Source organism: Theropithecus gelada, chromosome 1, assembly GCF_003255815.1.
Source record: "Theropithecus gelada isolate Dixy chromosome 1, Tgel_1.0, whole genome shotgun sequence".
Lineage (NCBI taxonomy): Eukaryota > Metazoa > Chordata > Mammalia > Primates > Cercopithecidae > Theropithecus > Theropithecus gelada.
The window spans coordinates 148,955,865-148,982,268 of NC_037668.1; the positions used below are offsets into that span (position 1 = coordinate 148,955,865).

Below are 26,404 nucleotides of genomic sequence, written 5' to 3' on the forward strand. Positions count from 1 at the left end.
CAATTTTTATTTAATCTTGTTAAAATTCACAATGAGATATACCTTCCATTTAACAGCTTTAGCAACCAAGACTTGTAGATACCATGTCAGAGTTTACCTTTAGCAAATCACAATGCTGGTGAACTCAAAACTAGGCCTTCCAATTAAAAATCTTATAATCATAATACTACTTCACCCAGTAGGTTTTTGGGTTTTGTTTTGTTTTATCTTCCATAAAATAGTTTTTCTATGCTTAATGTTTTATTTCACAGATTCTTGAGATTGTATAAACAACACTTTTATTTAGGAAATGTGTGATCCAACATTTAAAGTCCACAACTTTTTGTGTGTGTGAATTCATGGTTTGTTCATTTACTCAACAACCCAGGAACAGGGTTAAATAGAAATGTAAAACAATTAATTCATAGTGGAAGGATGGAAATGTAAGTATGTACAGTCATTTCTCCATGTCTGTGGGTTCTGCATCTGTGGATTTGACCAACTGCAGATAAAAAATTTCAGAAAAAAAGGATGATTTTATCTATACTGAACATGTACAGACTTTTTTTTATTGTCATTATTCCCTAAACAATACAGTATAATGACTATTTACATAGCATTTATATTATATATGCTATTACAAATAATCCAGAGATGATTTAAAGTATATGGGAAGATGTCCACAGGTTACATGCAAATACTACATCAATTTATATATGGGACTTGAGCATCTGTAGACTTTGGTATCTGAGAGGAGGTCCTGGAATGAATCCCCCATGGATACTGAGGGACAACTGCGCATTAAAAAGGATGTTAAAGTTGGGTGTGGTGACTCATGCCTCTAATCCTAGCACTTTGGGAGGCCAAGGCAAGGGGATTGCTTGAGGCCAAGAGTTCAAGACCAACCTGGCCAACGTCGCAAGATGCCATCTCTAGTTTTTTTTTTAATTACACACACACAAAAAGATGTTAACTGTAATTATAGAAATAGGTTCATAGTATTATGAGCCTAAAGGAAAGAGTGTCAGGAAAGACTTGCTGAGGAAATGATAACCCAATTGTACTTTTACTGATGAATGGAAATTGTGCAGAAAGTGGAACCAAGGGTAAGAAAGTTGAATTCCAGAGAGAAGGAAAAGCAGTGTGAAAAGCTGATTAGCATGGGGACTTACAAAGTGTTAAGCATTGCATGTATACAGCCATGTGTTACTTATCAACGAGGATATGTTCTGGGAAATTTTTTGTTAGGCAATTTCCTTACGTGAACATCCTAAAGTGTATTTACACCAACCTAGATCGTATAGCCCACTACACACCTAGGCTATGTCATATAACCTAGAGGCTACAAATGTGTACAACATGTTTCTGTGCTGAATAATGTAGGCAATTGTTACATAATAGTAAGTATTTATGTATCTAAACATATCTAAACATAAGGTACAGTAAAAATATAGTATAAAGGATAAAAAAATGGTATACTTGTAGAAGACACTGAGCATGACTGGAACTTACAGGGCTGGAAATGGCCCTGGGTGAGTCAGTGAGTAAATGGTGAGTGAATGTGAAGGCCTGGGACATTACTGTATCCTACTGTAGACTTTATAAATACTCTACACTTAGTGAAAGTACATTTATTTTAAAATTTCCTTTGTTCAATAATAAATTAGCCCTAGCTTACTGTAACTTTTTAACTTTATATAAACTGCTAAAATGTTAAACAACTTTTTGTCTCTTTTCATCATAATACTTAGCTTTGAACACAAACATGCTGTATAGCTGTACATTTTTTTCTTTATATTCTTACTCTATAAGGTTTTTTCTGTTTTTTAGATTTTTTTTTTTACTTGTTAAACTCTTTTGTTAAAATATAGACACACACACTCACTTGCCTAGGCCTACACAGGGTCAGGAGTATCCATATTACTGCTTTCCACCTCCACATCAAGTCCCACTGGAAGGTCTTCAGGGCAGTAGCATGCATGAAGCTGTCATCTCTTATGACAACAATGCCTTCTCCTGAAATACCTCCTGAAGGACCTGCCTGAGGCTGTTTTACAAGTAACTTTGTTTTTTTTTTTTTTTTTAGTAAGTAGAAGGAGTACACTCTAAAATAATGATTAAAAAGTATACTAAATACATAAACCAGTAATGTACTCATCTATTATCATTATCAGTACAACATGTTGTACATAATTGAATGTGCTATACTTTTATATGACTGGCAGTGCAATGTGTTTGTTTACACCAGCATCATCAAAAACATGTGAGTAATACATTGCACTATGACGTCACTAGGTGATAGGAATTTTTCAGCTCCATTATAATTTTACAGGACCAGTGTCATATTTGTGACCTGTTGTTGACTGACATGTTGTTACACGATGCATGATGGTTTAAGATACAAGGCTGAGGTTGAAGGGAAAGGCCGGGTCAGCTCAGGGAAGGCCGGGTCTGGACACTTGGATTAAGAGACCTGGTATCCTGTAGCATGTGTGGAGCCATTGAAAGGGATGGATGGTGAACTTGGCCAGATTTGTCTTCAGGGATACACGCAGTTTTATTATTCTACAGAAACCCTTTTTCAGGAAAACATGAATTAGCTGTATAATTATGTTGTTTCTCCTTAATACTAAATGCTATAACCTTTGTGTGTGTGAAAGTTAAAGGCAAGAAATGAGCCCTATGATTTATTTCCTTTCCTGCTAAGGAAAGTGTTACTTAGGTGTTACTACATCAGAATCATTTGGCAAATTGGTGATGAAATAATTTTTCAATTTATTCCAGTTGCTATGCAAGTTTTCTTACCTGGTAGCCTCTTAGAAATTATATATTTCTTTTGAAATGTATCATTTTACCTACTCAGGTTTTATATGTGGTATTTTTCTCCCTAATACGTTCTACTTTGTGTATATATACTTTTAGCTTAACCGTATTTTAAAAAATCAAATGAGTATCCTCTTTTTCTTATTTCTACTTCCTAAATTCTACATTTTTCTTTATTCTATATTCTATAGCATCTACTTCCTTATTACAAAAGCCAAACCAAACCAAACAAAGAAAATGTTTAAGCCTATCTTGACTGACTTACACTACACATTATGACTACTCACACATTGCAGATTTCCTAAAGCCATTTTATTATTGGACATATTTTGAGGGAAGAAAATGGCGAATGAAGGCAGGTTAGCTTTCTTTTCTTCCAAAATATACACATGAATGCATTTATGTTATGTTTACAGTTGCAAGGATTTTATAAGTTTTTAAAAACAGAATATGAAAAACATTTTATCATTCAAGTCAGTGAAATATTTTTCACCGCAGGCCTTAGTTAAGAAAAGAGCTGGCCTAAGAGATGGAAATCTGGAGTTTGAATTGGGTTTTGCCTGTAATTCTGGGAGTCCTTCAATAAGTCCTCTCACTTCCCTAGTCCATTGCGTGTAAATGAGAGGTGGAAGTAGGCACTGATAAAAGAATATTCTAGATCCGGTTATTTATGATCTGGTACAGAGCATAGGAATCAAGGAAAACTTCTGGTAATGCATTGCTATTATGTTTAACCCATGGTTTAAAATTTTGTTTAGATTACCTTTTAGATACAATTTACAACCAGACATATTTTCTGTGCAGTTAGATGAGGTTTGACAAATATGACCCATATAATTCATAAAACCCCCAGCTTCCCTATGTTCCTCTCTAGGCAATCCCCACTCCTTGCTCCAGAAAAACCACTGTGATTTCTATGATGATGATTAGTTTTCCTTGTTCTGCAACATCACAGAATTTTAGAGTATGTATTCTTTCGCATCTAGCTTGTTTTACTTGGCCAGGATGTTTTTAAGATCTAGCAATGTGATTGCATTTATCACAGTTCATTTCTTTTTATCTTTGACTAGGATTCCTTTGAGTGCACACACACATGAAAACACACACACACACACACACAGGTATATATTTCATAATTTGTTTATTTGTTCATCAGTGATGGACATTTGATTTGTTTTCAGCTTAGAGCTAATATTATAAATAAAGCTGTGATACACATTCCTAAGCAGTTCTTTTTGTGGAGATATGTTTTCACTTGTAGTAAATATCTAGGAGTGGAAATGCTGTGCTATGGTGTCCATTTAACTTTATTAGAAACTTCCAAACATTTTTTTTCTGATGAGGCTGTGTCATTTTATACCCTCCCAGCAACATATGTGATTTTCAGTTGCTGCGTATCTTCCTCAGCATTTATTGTTGTCAGTCTTATGAATTTTAGCTTCTCTTCTGTGTGTGAAGAACTGAAAATTTTCTTTAATTTGGAACTGAAATAGAAATTCTAAAAATTATGGAATACATGTTATAATTTAGGGATATCAGAATTAGCATATTCCTTATTGAATAATGAAAATCTTAAGAGTGTTGCCTTATATTTTTTCATCTGTATAATCTTTAATCAGTTACATTTGTTTATGACAACCATTGATGTTTTTATAGGGACTGTAAAGATAATATGTTTGTGTGTGTAGGCATATTTATTCAGGTCTCAAGTTTTTTGTTTGTTTTAGTGTTATAAAACAGTTTATCTTCTTTCATGATCTCCCATATCTCTTAAAAATCAGGCTTTTATTACATCTGATAGTTGAAATCCAAATTTTTAAAAACCCAAAAAATCCCAACATTTTGGATTTTTAAAAAATGTGTTAAGAGACTACAAAGTCCAGCCATGGACTTTACATGTTAAAGTCTTCTCTATAAAAATATATTTATGGGTGAAAATCAGACCTGTGATAAATATAAATTTTATATCATAGTCTCTCCAATTATCTCTGAAAGTGAGGGAATAATATTATGTAACCTAGCTAGTGTTCTATAATACTGGGTAAGAGAACAAAATGGTAATTACTGTAATGGTCGTAGAAAACTTAGGTAGTGAGCCTGTTGACTAAATGTGTAATCAAAACTCACCCCAGTATTCACATGGTACCTTTTTTGCATTTTGTAATGGATGCTTGTGGATCTTTATGTACTATTGCCTTTAGAGATAACAAATTTCCACAGACTTGGAAAGCAATAAAATACATTTAACACTAAATCTTTACTGAGCATAGTTTAATCTTTCTCTGATACAGAAAGCACTTTCTAATTTTATAGCTCTGCAGACTCATTATTGCGAATGCCAGTTATTATATTGGCTAAGAGTAGAAGCAATGGTGAATCAAAAGGATGTGCTAATAGAATCTTAGATTGAGGGAAGTTAATGTGTGTTTACCCATATGCATCTCTGTGTTTTAAGATGTATGTAATTGTTTTCCATTTCTATTTCTCCTAGGTTTTTTCCCCAACCCTTCTCCACTCTTTCTGAATATATACACCACTCTCTTGAGTTTCCTTACCTAAAATACAATTTCAGCTTTTCTCTATATGAAAGCGATGACAAAGTGATTTTACAGCCAGTTCTGAAAGTGACTAAACTTGACAACAATTGTATTTTATGACAACCTCTGCTTTCATGTCCCCGGCCTACTTTTATATCTTTTTTTTTTTACCCCAAATATGAACAATTTCATATCTCTTCATTGGCTGAAAACAAATCCCCTTACCAGGAATACATTTTAATGGAAGAGAGCCTGCTTCACATACGTCACCAGAGCCTTAACATCTTAACTCTGTAATATTCAATTTCTCACTCACTGAGAACCAAAGCCTTGTGTTTTGTAGTTTTATTTTTGTTTTGTTTTTGTGTGGTTTGTGTTCATAAAGGTTGGGGAAGAATTAGTATTATGGAACTAAACCAGATTAAGGGGGAATGTGAATTAGATTTGGTAACAGATGGTGCTGTGGAAATTAAAGGTTCTTTGCGAATGGAAGCGACAGCAGCTTGCCTCTGTTCTCTCTGTCTCTCGTTCGTGCACTTGATAGACGGGTATAAATCACAACAATCCTGTCTTGACAGCCAATTTCGAGAATTTGATCTGGTTAAAGACATGGCTTTCCTGCTCCACTCACCGAAACCTGCTTCTATTTTATTTTTACACAGCACCTTGTCATATTTAGAAAAGCAGGCTCGCCTGCTTCCTCTTAATGAAATTTTTTCTTAATTACAGTTTTAGCTCTTTAGTGTTAATTACTTTTTTATTCAGCCTGAATTTTCGTTATATCTCTCAGGGATTATTTTTTCTTTTTTTCTCACCCTTTTCACTCACGTATATTCTTTCGTTTTTTATCCAAAGATCCTTTTCATTATCAGAAGTTGTTGTCAGAGGCACTATTTGAGACTCCTAATTACCAAAGTTATTTTTTTTTAGGGAGAAAGACTTTCAGATGATGTAGTAAAGTTACCAAATCAGAAAAAATTTTTAAAGTGCCAGAAGCAATCACCAAAACTAGCACTGATTTCAACAAAATTTCACAAAAAGGTGAATGACAACACTTATTTTCACCTAGTAAGGGCTGCAGAAATATCTGTTCTGTTGGCTAAAATAAATCCCACCATGTAAAAAGACATGGCCACAGTGTGGCAGAACCACTTCATGCCTGTGTTGACCTTGGGGTGGTCTAGGGATTCCGAATTAAAATGCAATCTTCAGATGTAGGAGACGCTACATGAGAGACCAGGAACACTGAACAAACTGCATGGATCCCTTGCATCCAGATTCTCAGATCTGACAAGCTTAGGGGCCAAGTACTAAGGTTGCCTCTGACAAATCCACATGGCATTTGGGCTTCCAACATATCAAGGAACGGGAAATAGAAGAGAGGGAAAAAATCACTCCAAAAATGAAGAGAAGATTCTTTGAGCAAGCAACTAACAGTTGGTAGAAATGAAGCTTCCTACTGGCAGTCAAATCAAATGTAGTAACAACTCAACAGCTCCCCGCTGCTTGCTGACAGCGTGGTGTCACACACTGGGACAAACATTCACTTAGACACTGATTGCAGGGAAGTGCCCTTCCGCCAACACCTCCCACCAAAAACGTAATGAGCAAAAAGAGAACCATTTCTAGGAAAAAACCAAGAGTCCCATTCCCCAGCTCCCCTAAAATGATAACGTTTCTGTTTGTCTTTTTGTAGCCCACTGGGAGTGAGTGTTCAGTTGAATGTGGTTGCTGCAGTTTCCTTGTTATGTAGCAAGTTGTTTAATTACTTATTCTCCTGCTACACACACACAGACATATACACAACACACACACACACACACACACACACACACACACACGGGCCCTGGCATGCCCCTGAATGGTGACTCAGTGCAGTGGCAGCAAAGGAAATGGAAATTTGGGAGTTTGAAGAGTACTCCTTGGTGCAATAGTCCTTGCTCTCAAGGTCTAATCAGACTCACAAGGCAGTGTGTTTTTTATTTGAGTAGAATATATGCTTTTTAAAAATGGCCGGAGTTCTTTAAGAAGCATGTAGGCAAATACTCTCATTTTATAAATGAGAAAACTGAGAGTCAGTGTGGTACAATGACTTGGCTCCAGTTACACAGTGCCTGGATCCAGAGCTAGAACCCATGTCTAGTGCTCTGTCAAATACTGCAGGAAGTCAGGGCTCCCTGGGAAAGGAGAGGAGAAGAAAAGCAAGCAGCAGAGACTCTGGTATAGTCCCTTTTTTTTCAGCTGATTTTTTAGAATGGCAAATTATATTTAGACATTTTTCTCTGCATGTTTGTATTTGGACTTTTGAATGTGACAAATGACAAGCAGATCCTGATTTGAACTCTTGGCTTTTCAGTGGCTTCTACTGGCTTCACTGAATGCTATCTTGCTGCTGAATAATCCTTTAAAAAAAAAAAAAAACCGTCATGCTACAAAATAAATCCTTAGTCATTTCCATGGCTTGAATTAAATATATGTGCAGATATATGTTATTTTCCCTTGCCTGCAAATAGTGGCTTGTGTGTTTTAGCTTTACTTTCTCTTCAAGTAACTAGCTCAATGAAATGTTTATTTAAAGAGAGGATAGAGGAGGAATTTTTAGGATTAATAATTAGCTGAGTTCCCCTCCTCCCTGCCTCCCCACTACTCTTCTACTTCAGCTGGACAACACCTGATACCAACAATATAATGTCAACTCTGCTATAGATCGCCCAAGACCAGCTGCATTTACATCCAGATGTTAACTACTGCAGACTAAGCTATTAAGGTAAAAATATAAATATAGTTTAACTGCTACCAACAGATGGAGTTTATTATCTCTGATTGTACTGCAAATCTCCATCTAACACAGAAATTTTCATATGTGCTTGAAGCAACCTTTATTTCAACAATGATTTCCTAGCATTTAGATTTGCTCAACACTGTGATTCACTCAGTTGCAGAGTACCTTTTAGAGTTCCACTCTTGGTGAACTGACCTATGTCTGTGGAGGCAGCTGGTTTATTGGTCACTGTAATTGCTTTTGCAAAACATTTTTGTAATGAGTAAAGAATGACATCAATACTATGATCTCCATATCCTTATATCAACTTCTGATAGCATTTGCATTTCCTGTTTCAGTATAGCAGAGAATAGGAAAGGGACATTCAGGAAGCCTGAGCTTTCATTGACCTCGATTTGATTTGTGAACTCCATCACTGGAGTGTCTGTGAGTAAAGCATCTATATTCAATTGTAATTTGTAAAGATCAGTGCATAGACTTTCTATGAGTTGAATGTCTGTTTATTTCTTCTCTAGCGCGGTGCTGTGGGAAGGTCTTCATTTAGCTGTCAGTCCCCTTCTGTTGTGTCGAGTTCTCTTCGGTGAGCTCCTTGAGTGCTTGAAAACAGAATTGTCTGAACACAAGCAAACTTTATTGATCCATATTTCTGTTTGAAAGACCAGAGATTTGTAGAAGTAGGAGACTATTGCTTTCCCCTAGAAAGCTTACTGCAGAGGAGGTCTGCTCATGGCATAGTAAATCTCTAACACCGAATAAATGTTACATTCAGCATATATTGTAAGCTTCATTTTAATGATTTATCTTGGGTACTTTTTTTTTTTTTTAATCTCATAGAAACCTTTCGTTTTAGTAGTGGTCCCCACCCATTGCCTAGAGCTATTAGACTCTACCCTGGGCATAGTGACCTGGTCAATACTGGGACATCTACTGCCCAAATGGTTGACTGTAGCACACTGTTCGAAGGCCCTGCTGTCTTTAGGCTTTTGGTTCACAGAAGAGTAACTTGAGTAAAGTAAGAAATATTTTCAGGGATCGGAGACAAAATGCTTGTTTTTCCATCTGCTGTGCATCTTTGTTTCTGTCTAGGAGGTTTTCGAGATTCTCTCTTCGGATCCATTGGCGTCATGTAGTTGAGCAGTTGTGAGGATATAGTTAATTAAGCTGCATTAGGGCAAATATACACACTTGTTAAAACACTTAATTTGCCTCAATAATATTGATTACATGGCAGAAGTTTGTTTAAACTAAATGGTATTTCCCCCCTACTGTTACAGTTTTTGAATGCAATCTGTATAATAGCTAATAGCCATCATCAGTTAAATATCATGTTAGTTATAAAGTAATGTCATAAGAATTGATTTGGACTTGGCAGTGGAGGAGAGCTCTCCCTTCAAAGCCGATGTAGATGATTAGCCAGAGTTTTAAGCAGAATCATGGTTCATATAAACTGTGTATATTTTATAGACTTATAACTGCTCTATATTACATGAGTGCCCATTATATTAAAGAAAAGCTCAGACAGTTAATTATGCAAAACATCATGTATGCAATTACTCGGCATTATTATGCATTTAACAGTTTTATTGATTTGTCAGTAGCTCGCTTACTGTATTTAGAGCCATAAACAAGAGATGGTCACCCCCAGATTGAAATAGGTCCAAGAAAACAAGCTAAGGATAAATTGCACTACTAAGCGCCTCTGCATCAGATCGAATCCTTAAACACAGAAACTGTCAACAATCATAATGTGCAACACATTGTGATATCACAGGACCATTTCTTTTCCCATTAATAAAGTTTATCAACCAGGAAGCATAAGAAATCACCTGGCAATACAAATTGAAGCAACCGCAATTTCCTACATCTAAAATAGTCTGGATGACTTAAGGAAATCAGCAGTCACTTCCAGCTTGCACAGCATAGTAAAATGGGATGCTGCTGTGTCCACAGACACTTACACCACATACATACTTACAATGCCCCTAGTCCCCATTAGTTTAGTCGATCTTATTAGTGCATTTCTCTTGCCATTTTTCTGGACTTCCATTGCAAGGAATGAATTGTCTCCATTTCCAAATCCCTTAGATTTCGCAGGAGTGAAGACATAGGATTCTATCGGTATCTTTATATGTCAGATTGAGTGACAAACCATCTTGGTTTACTTGGGATTTAGGGGTATCCAGGACATGGAATTTTACTGCTAAAACCAGGATAGTTGACCAACCTAATATTAGAAAAAAATTAAATAAGAAAGGACCATTGAACTCTACAACCCTAAAAGCAGATAGGGTTTCAGTGAGGTCCTGCTGTTAAGAGTTTGGTCAGTAGGTATGAAATTATAATGCATGGGACACTTTTATTTCAATGATCAGCCAGAAATGAGTTGAAGGTCTTGGTTACTTGCACTGAATTTCCTTTTTGCTTGCAGCAGAGAGCTTTTTACAGAGTTGGGAGAGCTTTCAGCTCTGATTTTTCTTTTTAGGGGGCTGGCTCCATGTCTCCACATTACATAGCTCTATCTCTTGTCAGCAACTCAGGCACCAGCTTTGAGGGCAGCTGTTTTATTATTCTTGTTCTTCATGGAGTAAGCTAGAGAGAGTCTTTTGGACTAAATGCACAAGTTATTTGTTCAAAGAATCAAGAAGCAGCATTACTAAATCTAAGTCATTGTGATCCTGATATACAGAAATCCATTCTATTAGATAGGGCTCAATGCTTGTTAAAGCAGGCCTTAAAATTGTACAGAAGCATGTGTGCATAAGTTGCCCATGTGTTTTTATCTTTCTGAGCGTGTGGACCAGGATTCACAATTCTTCCTTTACAATTAATGATCTCCTTCCGTTAGGTTAACCAGGCAGACCTTAAGATATTTCCTATTAAAAGAAAAAATCCTTTCTCTTCTTTTCCCAACTAAGCCAGTGTACCTTAATGTGATGATGATATGTTAGACCCAGCAGTTGTCAAAGCATCGTATTACTGTGATGCCATAATGACACCCTGTCTCTGTAAAGTAGTCATGTTTTCTCAAATCACACGTTGCACCGTTGATTTCTGACATGACACTTCATTCGGTTGCTTTCCCTTTCTTCAGCATCACCATTCTCTGACAATAGCAGCTGGTGCCCATTTTGTTACTAAGTGATTCACATTTTGCCACTTTACGAGAGTGCAATTAGTTGAAGCAGGGGGAAAAAAAGCTCATTGTAAAGTAGCGTGCTTGAAGTTGTAACTCAGGCTGCCATGGGAGCTGCTGGGGTCATGGGCTCTGAAGCCTGTACCTCTGGGAGCTACAGCATTAGTCTAGAGGTTTTCTTCTAAAAGCATAAACACACACACACACACACACACACACACACAAATACACACTATAGGCTATTAAGAGCTTTTTATTTTTTAAAACACAAATACTTAAATATTTAATCTGGTAATTTCAGAACGTAGAAAATCAACCAATCACCATAGATTCATTTTTGTTTTGAAACAGTAGTGATTTTGATAACCTTCTTTTCCGTCCCTGAAATTCTGTGATTCCGATGAATCTCACAGAGGAGCTGGGGACTCTTCTTATCTCTGTATTTGTATGTAAACTTGGAGGTTTGCTGCATTGTGTCCTTATACAAAAATATTGGAAATAAATTTTTAAAGCATTTGGAATTTATAATGATGATGATTACCTTTCCAGGCCCTTAAGGATGACAAAGAAGAAAAGCAAATATGTTGACTTCTTTAGTTGACATTTCTTTAGCCTACCAAAGGGTTTATCATTGGTATGGATATAGTAAAAGTGGCAGAAGATCTTGCCTTAGTATAACAAACGAGAAGCTCTAAGATGATCTGTACACACATTCCTTAGGAGAATTTTATGCAGCCATTTTCCCATTTATTTCTCCATTTGTTTTAGGGGGGAAATACAGTAGCAAATGCATTCAAGATCTGTGTAAAATTCACATGATGAAATACAGCTGCTTGTTAAGAACTTGTATTTCGGTGAAAGGGTTAATAATGCATAACCCTATGGAACATTATTGTTATGCCAGTGTTTAACAAATGAAAGTACTGGCTGAGCTTCAGACCTTCCATTGAAATGTAGAGCCCTTTGAACATCAGCACGTGCATGTGGAGATTCAAACTCCTGACAGTTCATTCACGATCACACATTTACCTGGATGTAGGTAGAATCTTCGAAAACAATTATTAATCCAAAAATAATTACAATATAAATTGAACATTAACTTACAGATTATCCTTTTTTCCCCTACAGCAGCAACTTTAATTGATTCTTATTCTTTCTTTCTCTCACTCTGTGTACACACATATACACACCATTAATGAACTTTCAAAAATTACATCTTTAAATAGTGAAACAACTAAGACATTTTGTTTGGCCGATTGTTAGTATCTAACACCAAAGATAATCTTTACCCTTGCTGACCCTAAGCAGGGCTAGGAAACGACTTTTTAGGTTGAAGTATGATCATCAGAATTATTTGATGCTGTATCTCAAACTGTATTGAAATGCTTTTTAAAGCCCTGAAATTTCAGGTAGGCTGTTAAATTCCTCAAACCTAGTGTCTCGTATAGAAACTAAAGGTTATTCTTGACATTGTTATTTCCCCCTCCAGTTTATTCTCAGGGGGTTCATTCAGAGGTTTTGGGAAGGGAGCTACCTGGTCCTACTCTCTGTTCATCTCACCATTTCTCTTAAAATAATGATAGTAACCATACTAAGGCTTTAAAATAAATATTTCCCACATATTTCAACACATGTTATTTCTATTCATAATTCTTAACTAAATTTAGATTTTTATTAATCCAATGTGACTTAAAATTTCTGCATTAACAGCACAATGTGGAATTGGGCTTATTCTCTTTGGCTACAGATAAAGCCATCATTTTGAAAATGGCTCTTTCTGACAAAAAGGTGTTCTTTTGAAATAAAGTCCTATTCACTACATTCCTCTTAGAGTTAATGTGAATTTTAGTGCCTCTAATTTTAGATTGAAGTGAAGTCTAGAATAAAACCCACCAGCTGACAATTGAATTTATAGATAGTTGTGAATATTTCAGGCTTGAATAATAGAGCTGTAGAATTTCAGAGACAGAGAGGCAGAGAATTAAGACTCGCTGTAGTTTTAGGTTATAATATAATAGTGTCTAGGAAGTGTTCAGTGTAATGAGCTAAGTAGTAATTAGGAGACAACTGTATTCTTTCAGGGATTCTGTTTAGGCATCACTGCAAACCCTGGGTGGGTGATGCAGTAGGGCAGACCTGCAGCCAGCGCAGTGGCTCCTTCAGCCCTTTTCCACTTATACATGGGCTGTGGATGTAATTGCTGAGAAATAAAACCAGTAGATCTCTGCGTGCCACCTCTAACTTGCTTGCTTCCTTATTTATTAAAATTGAGTAAATAAACACCATGAAAAACTCTGTTGTCCTCGAGACATCTCTGCTCTGGACCTTGGAGTCAGGCCTGAGTTCAGATTCAGGCTGCCCTGCTTCCTAGCTGTACGACCCTCAGCAAATTTTGAAAGGTCTGAGGCTCGGTTTCCTAAAGAGAAATATCTCCCTTACAAAGTTATCTTGGGGATTCAATGAGGGGTAATATTTGTAAAGTGCTCAGCTCAGTGCCTGGCACATAATAGGCACTTGATAAATGGCAATTCTGACTTTTATTATTTCCACGGGGCAAAAGATATTAATTAAGGAAACACTTCGTGGCAGGGCAAAAACATGCATAACCTGCAGCACAAACCCAGTGGGTTCACTTTCATTTATGGCTCCAGTGGCCAGACCTTGTTTAGGAGAAGATATTTCTTCTGTTTCAAGGACCTCTCTGGCAGCTCGTGCCTCCTGAATTTCCTTGTTTTATCCAGCCTATTGCCAAGTTATGGTGTGAGATTTTGGATGCGACAACTTGCTGGAGAGTCCCTATTTTTCAGGGACTTTAACAACATGCATTTGACACATAAATATTTGATGGTTTAGCAAATAACTGATCCGTAAATGGGAGGGCAATTTCTGGCCTTGTTCTTTAAATCAAGAGTTTGCAAATTTTACAAGTCCATGAAGAAGAGCCTGAATAAAAGAAAACTGGGGTGAAAGTGACCATGGAAGATACAGGAAAAGAGAGAGAGGAAAAAAGAATTTTTAAAAAGAGGGCCTGAAGATCAAGCAGCCCCAAGCAAAAATTAAATAAAAAATTAAATAAAGAAATGGTGCCTTGTAGGCAGATGGTGAAAGAGTTAATTGTCATAGCTGTGAGAAATTCAGTGCTGGAGAGAGGAAAGGGGAGCAAGCATGGTTTAGTACCCTAATAACTTCTAACTCTAGTCTAAGATCATAATGTATGTGCGCGCAGTCCAGTAATTATAAGGTAATAAGTGAAGTGGTGGTGTAAGTGCTCTAAATTAAAAGGAATTCACAGGGCTGCTGTAAGTCAGTGCCGACCCGCTTTCTTTCAAACGTTGACTTGAGGAAAGTGCTTAGCCCAGAGTGCTAAGGAGACAAGGAGAGCGATCTATTAATTACAACGTTCATTAACAGTGACGGGTACAAGGCAGCAGATGCAGAAGAGAGAGGACGCCGTAGTTCAGGCTGGCGAGGGGGATATTTTTTTCTTTCACTAGTTCTTGAGGAAAGGACAACACAAGTGGGTGGACGAAAGCACGAAGATATTTTGGTGGCTTTCTCCTTCCTATTTGCTTTCTTCACATCCTGATACTGCTTGACTTTAGAAAGCTGTGCAAGATTTCTCAAAGTGAAATATCTTTGGTAAGAGGCAAACCTTGCCTCAATGCTTTGCTCCTGAGACCGCCTTCTTGGAACAGTTAAGTGAAACTTCCTGCCAGAAAAGTTCCATATTTTTCTTCATTTTAAAGTAACCGAACAATGCAGTACCTGGAGGAGAGCATGAAATTTGTGCAATGATAAAAAATCATTAGATTTATAGTGAAAGAGATAACTGCATCCTTTTGGTTATCCTGTGATGAGTCCCCCAAATTCTAGTGAATGACCATTACCCAGAGGGATTCCCATAAATCAGCTTTCCACTGGGAAGCAATTATCTAAGTCCCTTTCTTGACTGTCACCTCTTCTTTCTATAGTGAGTTCTCAGAAGCTTCTTAGAGATTTTGCTAAACAAGATTTTGCACAATGGCTAAATAAAAAGAAAATAGGACCAATTATATCTTTTCATCTAATTACCTTTCCAGAAATTCGGTCGCTTGTGAGACCAACAAAGAAAGAGGGATGAAGTGTTTCTTCCAGATAAGAGAAACAGTGTGCCAGATTACATGCTTCATCATTTTTCCTTTTAGGAGGTATAATGTTAAATGACAAAAAGAAGTGGGGGAAGGACCATCACAAGCATATTTTTTAGGACAAAATTTGATACATTTCTACTTTACTGAATATAAATATAACATCAGATTTTATAACATCAGATAATATAATATCAGATTTGTGAACTCACAGGTATACTGAAGGCTCAAATGGCTTTTACTGATTCATCTCTTAAATAATGGCATATGTGAATGTGCATGAACACATGCACGCATTTATTAATGAATGCTAGTGATCAGTCACTAGGTTTTGCAGGCTCTAGGAAATAATCTTTAAATATTGGCTTTAATTTTATACTTGATGTCTTTCTATATTGCCAAATGGCTATGAAATAGAGCAATTTAAATAAAGAAACAAAGTGATTGAGGATATATTCCCTATGTGTTTTAGTCAGATCAATAAAAGACACAGTTATGCTTATGGAAGCGTGCTGACAAACAGTAATTACAGAGCTGAGAATCATCTGTTCAGTCTTGAAAATAAAAGTTTTATTCCGCTCATAATAAAATGATTGCAGCATCAGAATGAGGAAGGAAAGGTAGAGTGAGGATAAATACAATTTTAGAAATGGTATAGACTTTGCAAATCACCACCTCTTCCATTGATAAATTTAGAATCTAGAGTTGATTTAGATATTGACACTGGTTCTCCAAGAGAAAGGTAAAATAAAAGCAATTGGACCCTTTAGAGCTTTTGTTTATGGCCTGTCTGGGCCCTTTGTTGTAACCCTGTCATGCCCTTATGCTGATTACCTTCTTGTAGAACAAGAAGTATTGACTAGAGAATGAATGATGTGTAGTCCCTAGCCCTTAGGAAACACTCTCAAAGAGCAATGTCTTTAACATATGAATTTTTTAAACATATGAATGTTTTTTTCCTCCTTTTACCTTTCCCTTTCCCTTTCTCTATTTTTTCACCATCTCTTTTGTTTCTACCTCTTTTGGTGTCTGTGTTTGACACTCTCTCCTCTTTCTCTCTCTGTATCTCCCTCAATCTCAGGCTTCTCTGCAGAATGTCAAACAAAGATCGACACATTGATTCCAGCTGTTCGTCCTTCATCAAGACGGAACCTTCCAGCCCGGCCTCCCTGACGGACAGCGTCAACCACCACAGCCCTGGTGGCTCATCAGACGCCAGTGGGAGCTACAGTTCAACCATGAATGGCCATCAGAACGGACTTGACTCGCCACCTCTCTACCCTTCTGCTCCTATCCTGGGAGGTAGTGGTCCTGTCAGGAAACTGTATGATGACTGCTCCAGCACCATCGTTGAAGATCCCCAGACCAAGTGTGAATACATGCTCAACTCGATGCCCAAGAGACTGTGCTTAGTGTGTGGTGACATCGCTTCTGGGTACCACTATGGGGTAGCGTCATGTGAAGCCTGCAAGGCGTTCTTCAAGAGGACAATTCAAGGTTAGTGTCGGACCTGGGAATACTCTCCCCACTTCCAACCTCACATGATGAGTTTTTGTTTTTCCTTATTCTTATTCTCATAAGTCAAGTACCATAGTTTTAATTCTCTCTCGAGTAGAAAATAGAAATAGATTACAATTGATAGTGGAAGATTTATAGACTAAAATCCCCCCAGATATACTCCATATCTATTAATTTTCCTCTTACTCTTAAGCTTTAATGATGCAAGGATAATAAACTTTGGGTAGAGTTTATAAGCGCATAGTTATTATTAGAGCAATGTGGGTCTATAGAGCAACTGTACAAATGCACATTGGACTAACAGTGTTTTTGACCCCTTTGGATCTTCTTACAGATGCATGGAAATAAATACTTTAGACCAGTGATTTTCAAACTTGAGTGTGCATTAAAATCATCTGAAAATCGTGTTAAAATGTAGATTCCTGGGTCCTACCTCCAGAGTTTCTGATTCATTAGATCTGGAGTGGGGACCTGCCTGAGATTGTATATTTTAAATAAATTTTCAGGTAATGTTGATGATGCTGCCAGTCCAGAGACCAATTTTAAGAATCACTGCTCTAGACCAATTTAATTACCTACTCATCTTTCTTTTTTCCTTGTGGTTGGCTATACTTATTCTAACTTTTAAATGAATTTATGTAAAAAATTTCCAAATTATGCCAACAAAATGTCATTGAATGATAGAATGTACCTCCAACATATATAAGTGATATATATCCCAAACTTCATAGATTTCAGATTTATAAATAACATTATTTCCCCCATATAGTGTAGAAAAATAGGACTGAAATTTGTTTATGCCCTTTTAAACTGGTGATCTACAGATCTAGAATTTAGTTCATTAAAAAGCTATATATATATATATATATATATATATATATATATATATATATATATTCTGGCAAAAAAAATTCACGTTTTTAGGTCTCTTGTGATTCACTTTTGAAGAAAATAGGGGAAGGAAAAACATATATTTTGAGGATCCACAGCTCACCAATGGTTCTGTTCAGTGGTTTATGAAATGTGTCTTCCTAACAACCAGTTATGGACACAAAGTCTATCTTCCCACATATCAGTGGTTCTCAAACTTGCCAGCTCATTGGAATCAGTGGAAGACTTAAAAAAACTTGCTGATGCCAGGGCTCATGTCCCCAAATTCTGAATTAATTGGTCTTGGGTACAGCCAGGAAAGGGGGATTTTTGAAAGCTTCCTAGGTGATGGTTAATGTAAAGGCAAAGTTAAGAACCACTGCACTGTACTGTGTTGTATTATTTGACAGCAGTTCTCAAAGCGCAGTGGCTGTACCAGCAGTACCAGCATCATCTGAGAAAATGTAAGAAATGCAAGTTCCCAGGCCCCATCCTGTATTAACTCAAACAGAATCTCTGGGTGTGGGTCTAGCAATCTGCATTTTACCAACCCTCTGTGTAATCCTGATGTAATTCAAATTTAGAACCACTGCTCTAGACCATGCTACTGCTGATTTATCACTGACCATAGACCATCATCATCTAATGGCTCCTTGTTGGGCAGAACTGAAACCAATTTATTTGGAGCCTTCATAATTTTGTGATGTACTAGTTTTCAAAGCACAAAAGAAGTAATGTTTGTTAAGTGCTAATCCTTTTAAATATTTCCACAAAACATGATTCTGAAAACCCTTATGTGTACATAGAGCAGTCTCCCACCTTCCCCCTTTTTTTTCTTTTTTGTTTTTGAGGCAGATTTTTACTCTTGTGGCCTAGGCTAGAGTGCAATGGCATGATCTTGACTCACTGCAACCTCCATCTCCTGGGTTCAAGTGATTCTCTTGCCTCAGCTTCCCAAGTAGCTGGGATTACAGGCATGCACCAACACGGCCCACTAATTTTGTATTTTTAGTCGAGACAAGGTTTCATCACATTGGTCAGACTGGTCTCGAACTCCTGACCTCACGTGATACACCTGCCTCAGCCTCCCAAAGTGCTGGGATTACAGGCATGAGCCACTGCGCCCGGCCCACCTTCCCTTTTAAGAGCATCTGGAAATCCAACTCTTCTCCATCAGTTGCACGAGCATTTTAGTGACAATCCCTAGTGGAATTGGTTGTACTGTCTCTCCCTTGCTTTTTTGTTGTCTGTTACATACTTCCTTGATCTGTGGCTGATGAGAACACAATCAAAATGTTTACTTAGTCAGGTACAGTGGCTTATGCCTGTAATCCCACCACTTTGGGAAGCTGAGGCTGGAGGATCCCTAAGGCCAAAAGTTTAAAAGATTAATCTGGGCAACAAAGTAAGAATCCTATCTCTGTAAAAAATTTACAAATTAGTTGAGCATCGTGGCATGTGCCTGTAGTCCTGGTTACTGGAAAGGTTGAGGCAGAAGGATTGCTTGAGCCCAGGAATTGGAGGTTGCAGTGAGCCATGATTGCACTTCAGCCTGGGGTGATAGAGCTAGACACAGTCTCAAAAAAAAAAAAAAAGTTTACCCAAAGCACAATTTCTCAAGACATCATACTCTTACATAGTAGATGAGATACTTAATCCTAATCTTTTCATAGCCTTTCATAGTTGTAATGAAGAGCACAAAGCCAAGTTGTATGCAGTATATATGAATGTCCTAAATATCTTCATAGCTGTATCTTTATAATTTCTGGCTCAACATTGCTATATTTACTGATATTTTCTTACAAAAATCTTTAATTTACTGGATCTTTATTTTCTTTATCCTCATCTATAAGTTGAAGGCATTAACCTCAGAATACTTAAGTTTAAAATGAAATAGAAAATCACATGGAAAGCAAGTAAGTTAAAAACAATGGTGGTCTGTGCACAAGGCTTTTTATCACCTCTGGACATTTGAGAAATCTCTTCAGTCTATTTGGTACCACTGCAAAACTTGAGAATGAAAGCACACCTCATATCTTTGGGTGTTTACCAGCCATTGTTCAACAGTGTTGTAATCCTTATGGTTACAAAGTATGTAAAATTTAAACTGTTATTAATTTGATTTTGTTAACTCAGTTTACACAGCTCTGCATGTAACTACACAAAGATAAGCAAATATTTTGGGATAAATTCAGGAGCATTGAGTGCACTGATATAAGCAAGAGGTTCTCGATGTGAAAACCACTCCCATTTATTCAACAAATATTTACTGAGAACCCACTGCGATTCAGACAGCAGGTTGGTTGGAGTGTCCTCTTATGCACATTTTATTAAAGCTTTGTTCCCAAAGGCTGTGGATTGAGATGAATTCCTCTAACAAATGTCTCCTGCCTTGAGGAAATACCAATGTTTAGGATTTAGGGGATTAAACCCTCGAGTCTTTGGTATGTTTTGTAAAGATAGAATAACAATGTGAAAAAATTTCCTGATACATGTCTCAAAACATTTTATAGGTTAGACATTAATAGCTCTGCAGTAGTTACTTACTGAACAATAATTAGAATAGAGCAATTGGAATTCTATGCATGATTATTCTTTAGGATGCTGAAATGCTACCAAAAGCTTAACAGAGCAAAGCACAGGGTGATTCTTGGCATTGATGTATGTGCTCAGTTTTACTCCATATTGGAGAGAGCAAGTTTCAAGGATTTTGAGCAGAAGACAGAGATGTCACTGTCCAGATTAGCACTCTGGACTTGCCCACCTGGCTGTGCTTGTAGCTGGCAGCTGCGCAACACTTGGTGAGGCTACCCTGCTAGCTACATCATCAGGCATCACACTGTGGTGCTCACTTAGCCCCAAAAAGGCAGTGAGGCAAATAAAGGGATTAAATTGTGAAAGTATAATGTAATAATTAGAGCGGTAATTGTAAGGAAGATTGGAACGGCCCCTCCTTTCTGTGGCCAAATACAGTAGTGATAGCGGTTGAACTCCAAAGATGTTGAGTGTGGCCCAGACTCTTATTCCAATGCTGAAGCTGCCTTAGAGTTCATTCTCATGCCTTCAGACAGCATTGCAGCCAAACCACCCTTCACAGATCTTAGTCTCTCCCTCCCCTCCATTAAAGCTCTCTAAGGAAAAAGAAGAGATTACGTAACTCCTCTTGAAAACAAGTTTTTCTAGACTAGAGCCCCAATGGCCAGGCCGTTACATAAATGTGACTCCTGCCTCACCAGGGCCTGATTCTACTCTCACTGACTTAAGGGACATGTGCATCCATAGGCATTTTCATGTACACCATCATCTGTTAAGATCTTTCCTTTTTTATATATCTTCTTCTTATTATTTTTGAGACAGGGTCTCACTGTGTTGCCCAGGCAGTTGTACAGTGATGTGATCTTGGCTTACTGCAGCCTTAATCTCCTGGGCTCAAGTGATCCCTCCCCCTCAGCCTCCCAAGTAGTTGGATAACAGGCATGCACCACCAGGCCTCCCTAATTTTTCACTCTTCTGTAGAGATGGGATCTCCCTATGTTGCCCAGGCTGGTCTCAAACTTCTGGCCTCAAAAGATCCTCCTGCCTCAGTCTCCCAAAGTGCTGGGATTACAGGCATGAGCCATCTTATTTCTTATTTTAACAATTTATTTTTAGGATTGGTTATCGAGTGTGTAATAAATATATAAGTTTAAAAAGTTGGGAAAAATACTTCTTAAACTTGGAACCAAAAGAACATCTATCCAGAACACATGTTGAGAAAAGTAATACAAATTGTTGTTTTCAGAGCTGAATGTGCTATTTCTGTTGTGAAAGACAATTAATCATGGATTTCAATGAAAGGTAAATAGAAAGGAATATTTTACTTATTGACTATTTTCAAGTTATCATTGAAAAACTATTGAATTAGGTCAGCATTTAGTTGGGTAGAAACCAAAGTTTTGCTTTTTGTTTTTGTTTTCAGCTGACCAAAATTCTTTTTACAAAACTTTGACAGCTCTACCCTGTCATCCAACAGGGTTACAATGGCAGCAGCGATTTCATGTCATTTTTTAGGCATAGTAATTTTGGGGATGTGATATTGTTATTTTGATTTATTTTCCAATTCCAATTTTGGCCTTAATTCATAAATGAGTGGAGCCTGCCTTCCTTCTTTCCTTCCTTCCTTCCTTCCTTCCTTCCTTCCTTCTTTTTCTTTCTTTTCTTTTCTTTTCTTTTCTTTTCTTTTCTTTTCTTTTCGAACTTCTCATTAAGAGTTTCCCCTAGACTCTTGTTAATGAGGCAAGAGAAGGAAAACATCCTTATACCCAAGTAGGTCAATACATATTTCATTATTTAATAGACAAAAAACACTGGCCTCCTGAAGTTTTTCTGTCCATATCATAAGGACAATAATTTTATAAATAGTTTTCTTTGTGTAGATAATATAGCCATTCTAACTGCTCCTTATAGTGCTATAGAGTATTTTTCTTTCCCCCACATTTAAAAAGTAGGAAATTGTATATTTAAAAATATGATATTTTAAAAAGATGTTCATTATAGCATGGGTTTTGGATTTATAAAAGCCAGGCCCAAGTTTCAGTCACTTACCAGCTGTGAGACCTTAACCCCTCCGTTCCTCTGTTTCCCAAGTGGTGAGGGTTACATGAGAGAATGAGTATCAAAGTACTTGACCCATAGTAAATGTACAATAAATTATTAACTTTGGTTGATATTGGGAATGTGACTGGGATACGCAGACACTGGATGGTTCGTGTCATATAGCACAGAGTTATCCTTGATGCTAAACTAGAAGGACAGGTATGTCACCTTCCTGAGCTCACAACTGTCTCCAACCTTTAGCTATGATCACAAACCCTCTCTCCCTGTAGCCGTTTCTCACTGACGGTGCCTTTATATGATTGGAGGCATTTAGGTGAACTGTCTGGGAATTTGTTTAGTTATATTTAGCTCATGGTGCTCAATTAACTTTATTTCCCTGTGAATATGGATGGGAAACGGCACACATCAAAAAGCAAGCCTGAATTTGGAACTTGCATAAAACATTAAATTCTCAGTTAGCTTCACATGTGAAATTTAGGCGCTGAGGTAGTAGCATATCTTCCCTGCGTGAGGTGTGGGAGTGACCATTGTGGAACTAAGTCCACTCTGAACACTGTGGGGCCTAGGACAAGAGTACAGCACACACCCAAATACTGCATAGTATATGTAAATATGTTAAAGTTATAAATCAAGATACCAAATCCCTAAGTGAAATTTGTTCTAGTCTCTTATTTGACCAACCATACCTTCATAATGACCTGGGAGACTGACTTTTTATTAGTCAGACTTTGACTCCAAGGAGCAGTTTTGTGTCAGTGAGAGGCAGTGCAAGGAGAGCTGGTTCATAGCCTGCAGCCCATCCCCTTTCTTTCCCACTCCTCTATCTCCCAATATTGTACATAGGGTGGACACCCTTGCCCACACATCTAAGGCCCAGTGACCCCTTCCGAGCAGCTGTTTCTTAACCACGCACAGGTCTAATGTGCACACCAGAAAGGCAGTTTAGTCCAGTCTAGCTTCCAAAGGACACAACCAAGAGAGAGTCCCGCTCAGACTCTGGCACTTCCATGGGCTTGTGGTGATCTAGCCAGGGAGTTTGAGGATCCCAGGTACTCAGGATCATGGGGTACATAGGGGACGGCTCCAGCTGGGCTTCGTTCCCTTCGCACTTTGAATGGGATCCTTGTGCTACGTATACCTTGTAAAGCCCACAGCCTTCAGGCAAGGGCTTTTCGTGTCGGAGGCTAAGGTGGCATTAATGTGAGCCTAAATCTTACCTTAAACATGGGGCATTAAGATTAGTCATTTTCCTGCAAGCCATATGCTAAAGACATGCGGGCATAGCCCTTGGATCTGATGCAACCAACTGCTTTCCTACACTGTGAATTGTATGACTCCTTCCTGAAGCAGGCAGTGTAGTCCTAGAGGATCTTTCCTGGTGTTGCATTTCTTTTGCCATCATGTGCTATTTCAGCCTTAGAATGTTTTCAGTCATAGAGAAAATAAGAACTTACAAATTGAGTGTACATGATATGAACCTTCCAAGGGAAACTAATAAAATGTATTTAACCCAGTGTCTAGAGAAAAAAACTACCTCAGTTTATAGTAAATGGTAGCTTTAAAAATCTAATATGTTCTAAAATTGAAATCCAAAATAATATGGAAATGTCTAAATTGACTTGATGAATCGCAGTAATTATCAGTTTGAATGCAGTGTTAAATTAAATATAGAAGTAATATTTTCCAAAGAAATGTTGTCTATAATTCATTGCTTTAACTTTCTTTTTTGAGACAGAGTCTCTCTCTGTTACTTAGGTTGAAGTGCAGTGGTGCCATCTTGGCTCAATGCAACGTCCGCCTCCTGGGTTCAAGTGATTCTCCTTCCTCAGCTTCCCGAGTAGCTGGTATTACAGGCACACACCAGCAAACCTGGCTAATTTTTGTATTTTTAATAGAGACAGAGTTTCACTATGTTGGCCAGGCTTGTCTCAAACTTCTGACCTCAAGTGATCCGCCCTCCTTTGCCTCTCAAAGTGCTGGGATTGCAGGCATGAGCCACCACGCTCAGCCTGCTTTAACTCTTAACTTGCTTTTGTTGTAAGTTTGACTTTTCCACTTCTTCTTGCATTTGATGCCAATTATGTCTGAGCTTTTGAAATGCATTAATATTGCCAAATTATAAATAACAAGTATCATTCTACTCTTGCTATTTTAATTGTTAGGTTCAGTGTTTATTTTAATAGTAAAAGTTAGTATTACAGACTTTCTTTTTTGGTGAAGATGTACTGTATGAATTTGTGTCCTAAAACAGCATAATTTAGTTTTTCTTTCTATGGTTTTGACTTACTGGAACCACTTATTGGAACAAATGAGTAGTGATTCCTTTTCCATGGTTTGTTCTGACTTGGGGAGTCCCCTAAATTGTTATACTTCTGAGGTTGTCAAAGAGCTACTGGTCAGCAGGCATTTTCAAGACACAAATAATAAATTAGTTAGTTTAAATATCTTAGGTTATCACATATCTTAGGATCTGTGGGCCACATGCCTTCTCTGTTCCATACCCTTTGTTTTGTTTTTTAAAACTGTTTAAAAATATTAAAAAACACTCTGAGCTTGAGGGCATTCAAAAACAAGCCCAGACCTGGATTTGACCTGCTGGTCATAGTTTGGGCAACTTCTAAACCAAAACACCCTATTTATCTTCCTTGTAGGCAATGTTGATGAACAAGATTTCTACGCCAAAGGATTTCCTAGGCAGTTTTGTGTACATATCATTTATGAAATTGAAACCCAGTCTCTATCATGATGATTTTTTTTAGTCTATTTTTTCTCTTTTCAGAATATTTTTACTTCTTCAGAATTTTCTAGTCTCTTTTCTCTGTTTGGATATTTCAAGCCTGTTTGAACTACACATCTGTGAGCACTATTATATATATGTGTGAATATATGTGTGTGTGAGTGTGTGTGTGTGTTGGCTAGCTAATTAGGAAACAGAATCGGTGTAAATTAAGACAAAGTAACAGAGTGTCTGATGAAAAAAGATCTTTGGGTTGTGTAAAATCAGAGTGATTATTTTCAGAGATTTTATTTCATGGTTGATCTTTGATCAAGGAAAGAAAAACATAATAAAATGTAATGATTCTCACTAGATTTTTGTCCTTCAAATATTAGAAACTCCAGTTTGCACGAAACAGAATCTCTGCTGTCATTTACATGTTTATTAAACACATAGCATTATGTTACTGTATTTCAAAAGTCATTTAAAATAGGCACATCATTTTAGCTTTGACTTGTAGGGTATATTTTCCTGTTGGGTGACACTACGTAAGAGCCTATCCCATGTAAGAGGTATATGCCAGTGGCATTCAGGATGGACACAAATTTGCAGTAAAACTTTTAATGCCCAACTATAGCTCATGTCAAATTAGGCTAACAAAATTAACTTTCCTAGCAATGTATTTGCAAAAGGGTAACCTTCTTTCCTACTGTCTCTGTTATTACTTCACAGTGATTTGGAAGAAGTGATAGTAAGTGTTTCATATTCCTCTGGTGAAATTAAATATTTATTTATTTGTTTATTTTTTGAGACAGAGTCTCACTCTGTCACCTGGGCTGGAGTGTAATGGTGTGATCTTGGCTCACTGCAACCTCTGCCTCCCGAGTTCAAATTATTCTCCTGCCTCAGCCTCCTGAGTAGCTGGGATTACAGGGACCGGCCACTACGCCCAGCTAATTTTTGTATTTTTTAGTAGAGACGGAGTTTCACCATGTTAGTCACACTGGTCTCGAACTTCTGACTTCAGTTGATCCGCCCGCCTTGGCCTCCCAAAGTGCTGGGATTACAGGTATAAGCCACCACACCTGGTCTTATTTATTTAAAATAATACATTTTGTAGTAGCAATATCACTAATTCATGATAGTTACATTTAATAAAAGGACAAGCTTTTTCCTAGTTTTTCAACTTAGTGCTATCTTTTTTTTTTTTTTTTTTTTTTTTTTTTGTGGTTCTCTTTTGCTTTGGTGGTTGGGGGGTGGGGTGGTTTTGGTTGTTTTTTGGAACCTCTACCCCCTCGGCTAATGGTTTTTTGTTTTTTCTCT

The 26,404-nt window shown here is 37.4% G+C and overlaps 1 protein-coding gene across 16 annotated transcripts in view; it reads left to right on the forward strand.

The window, feature by feature from the left end:
• ESRRG (estrogen related receptor gamma) overlaps positions 1 to 26,404 on the forward strand; it is a 641,686-nt gene that overhangs the window by 446,616 nt on the left and 168,666 nt on the right. For 14 of the 16 annotated variants that reach the window (XM_025358687.1, XM_025358775.1, XM_025358716.1 and 11 more), the window contains one exon: positions 16,463 to 16,878. The exons of the other annotated variants lie outside the window; for them this stretch is intronic. In XM_025358687.1, the coding sequence (XP_025214472.1) occupies positions 16,476 to 16,878 (403 nt within the window). In that variant the 5' untranslated portion in view covers positions 16,463 to 16,475. The remainder of the gene's footprint in view (positions 1 to 16,462; positions 16,879 to 26,404) is intronic. 16 annotated transcript variants of the gene reach the window in all.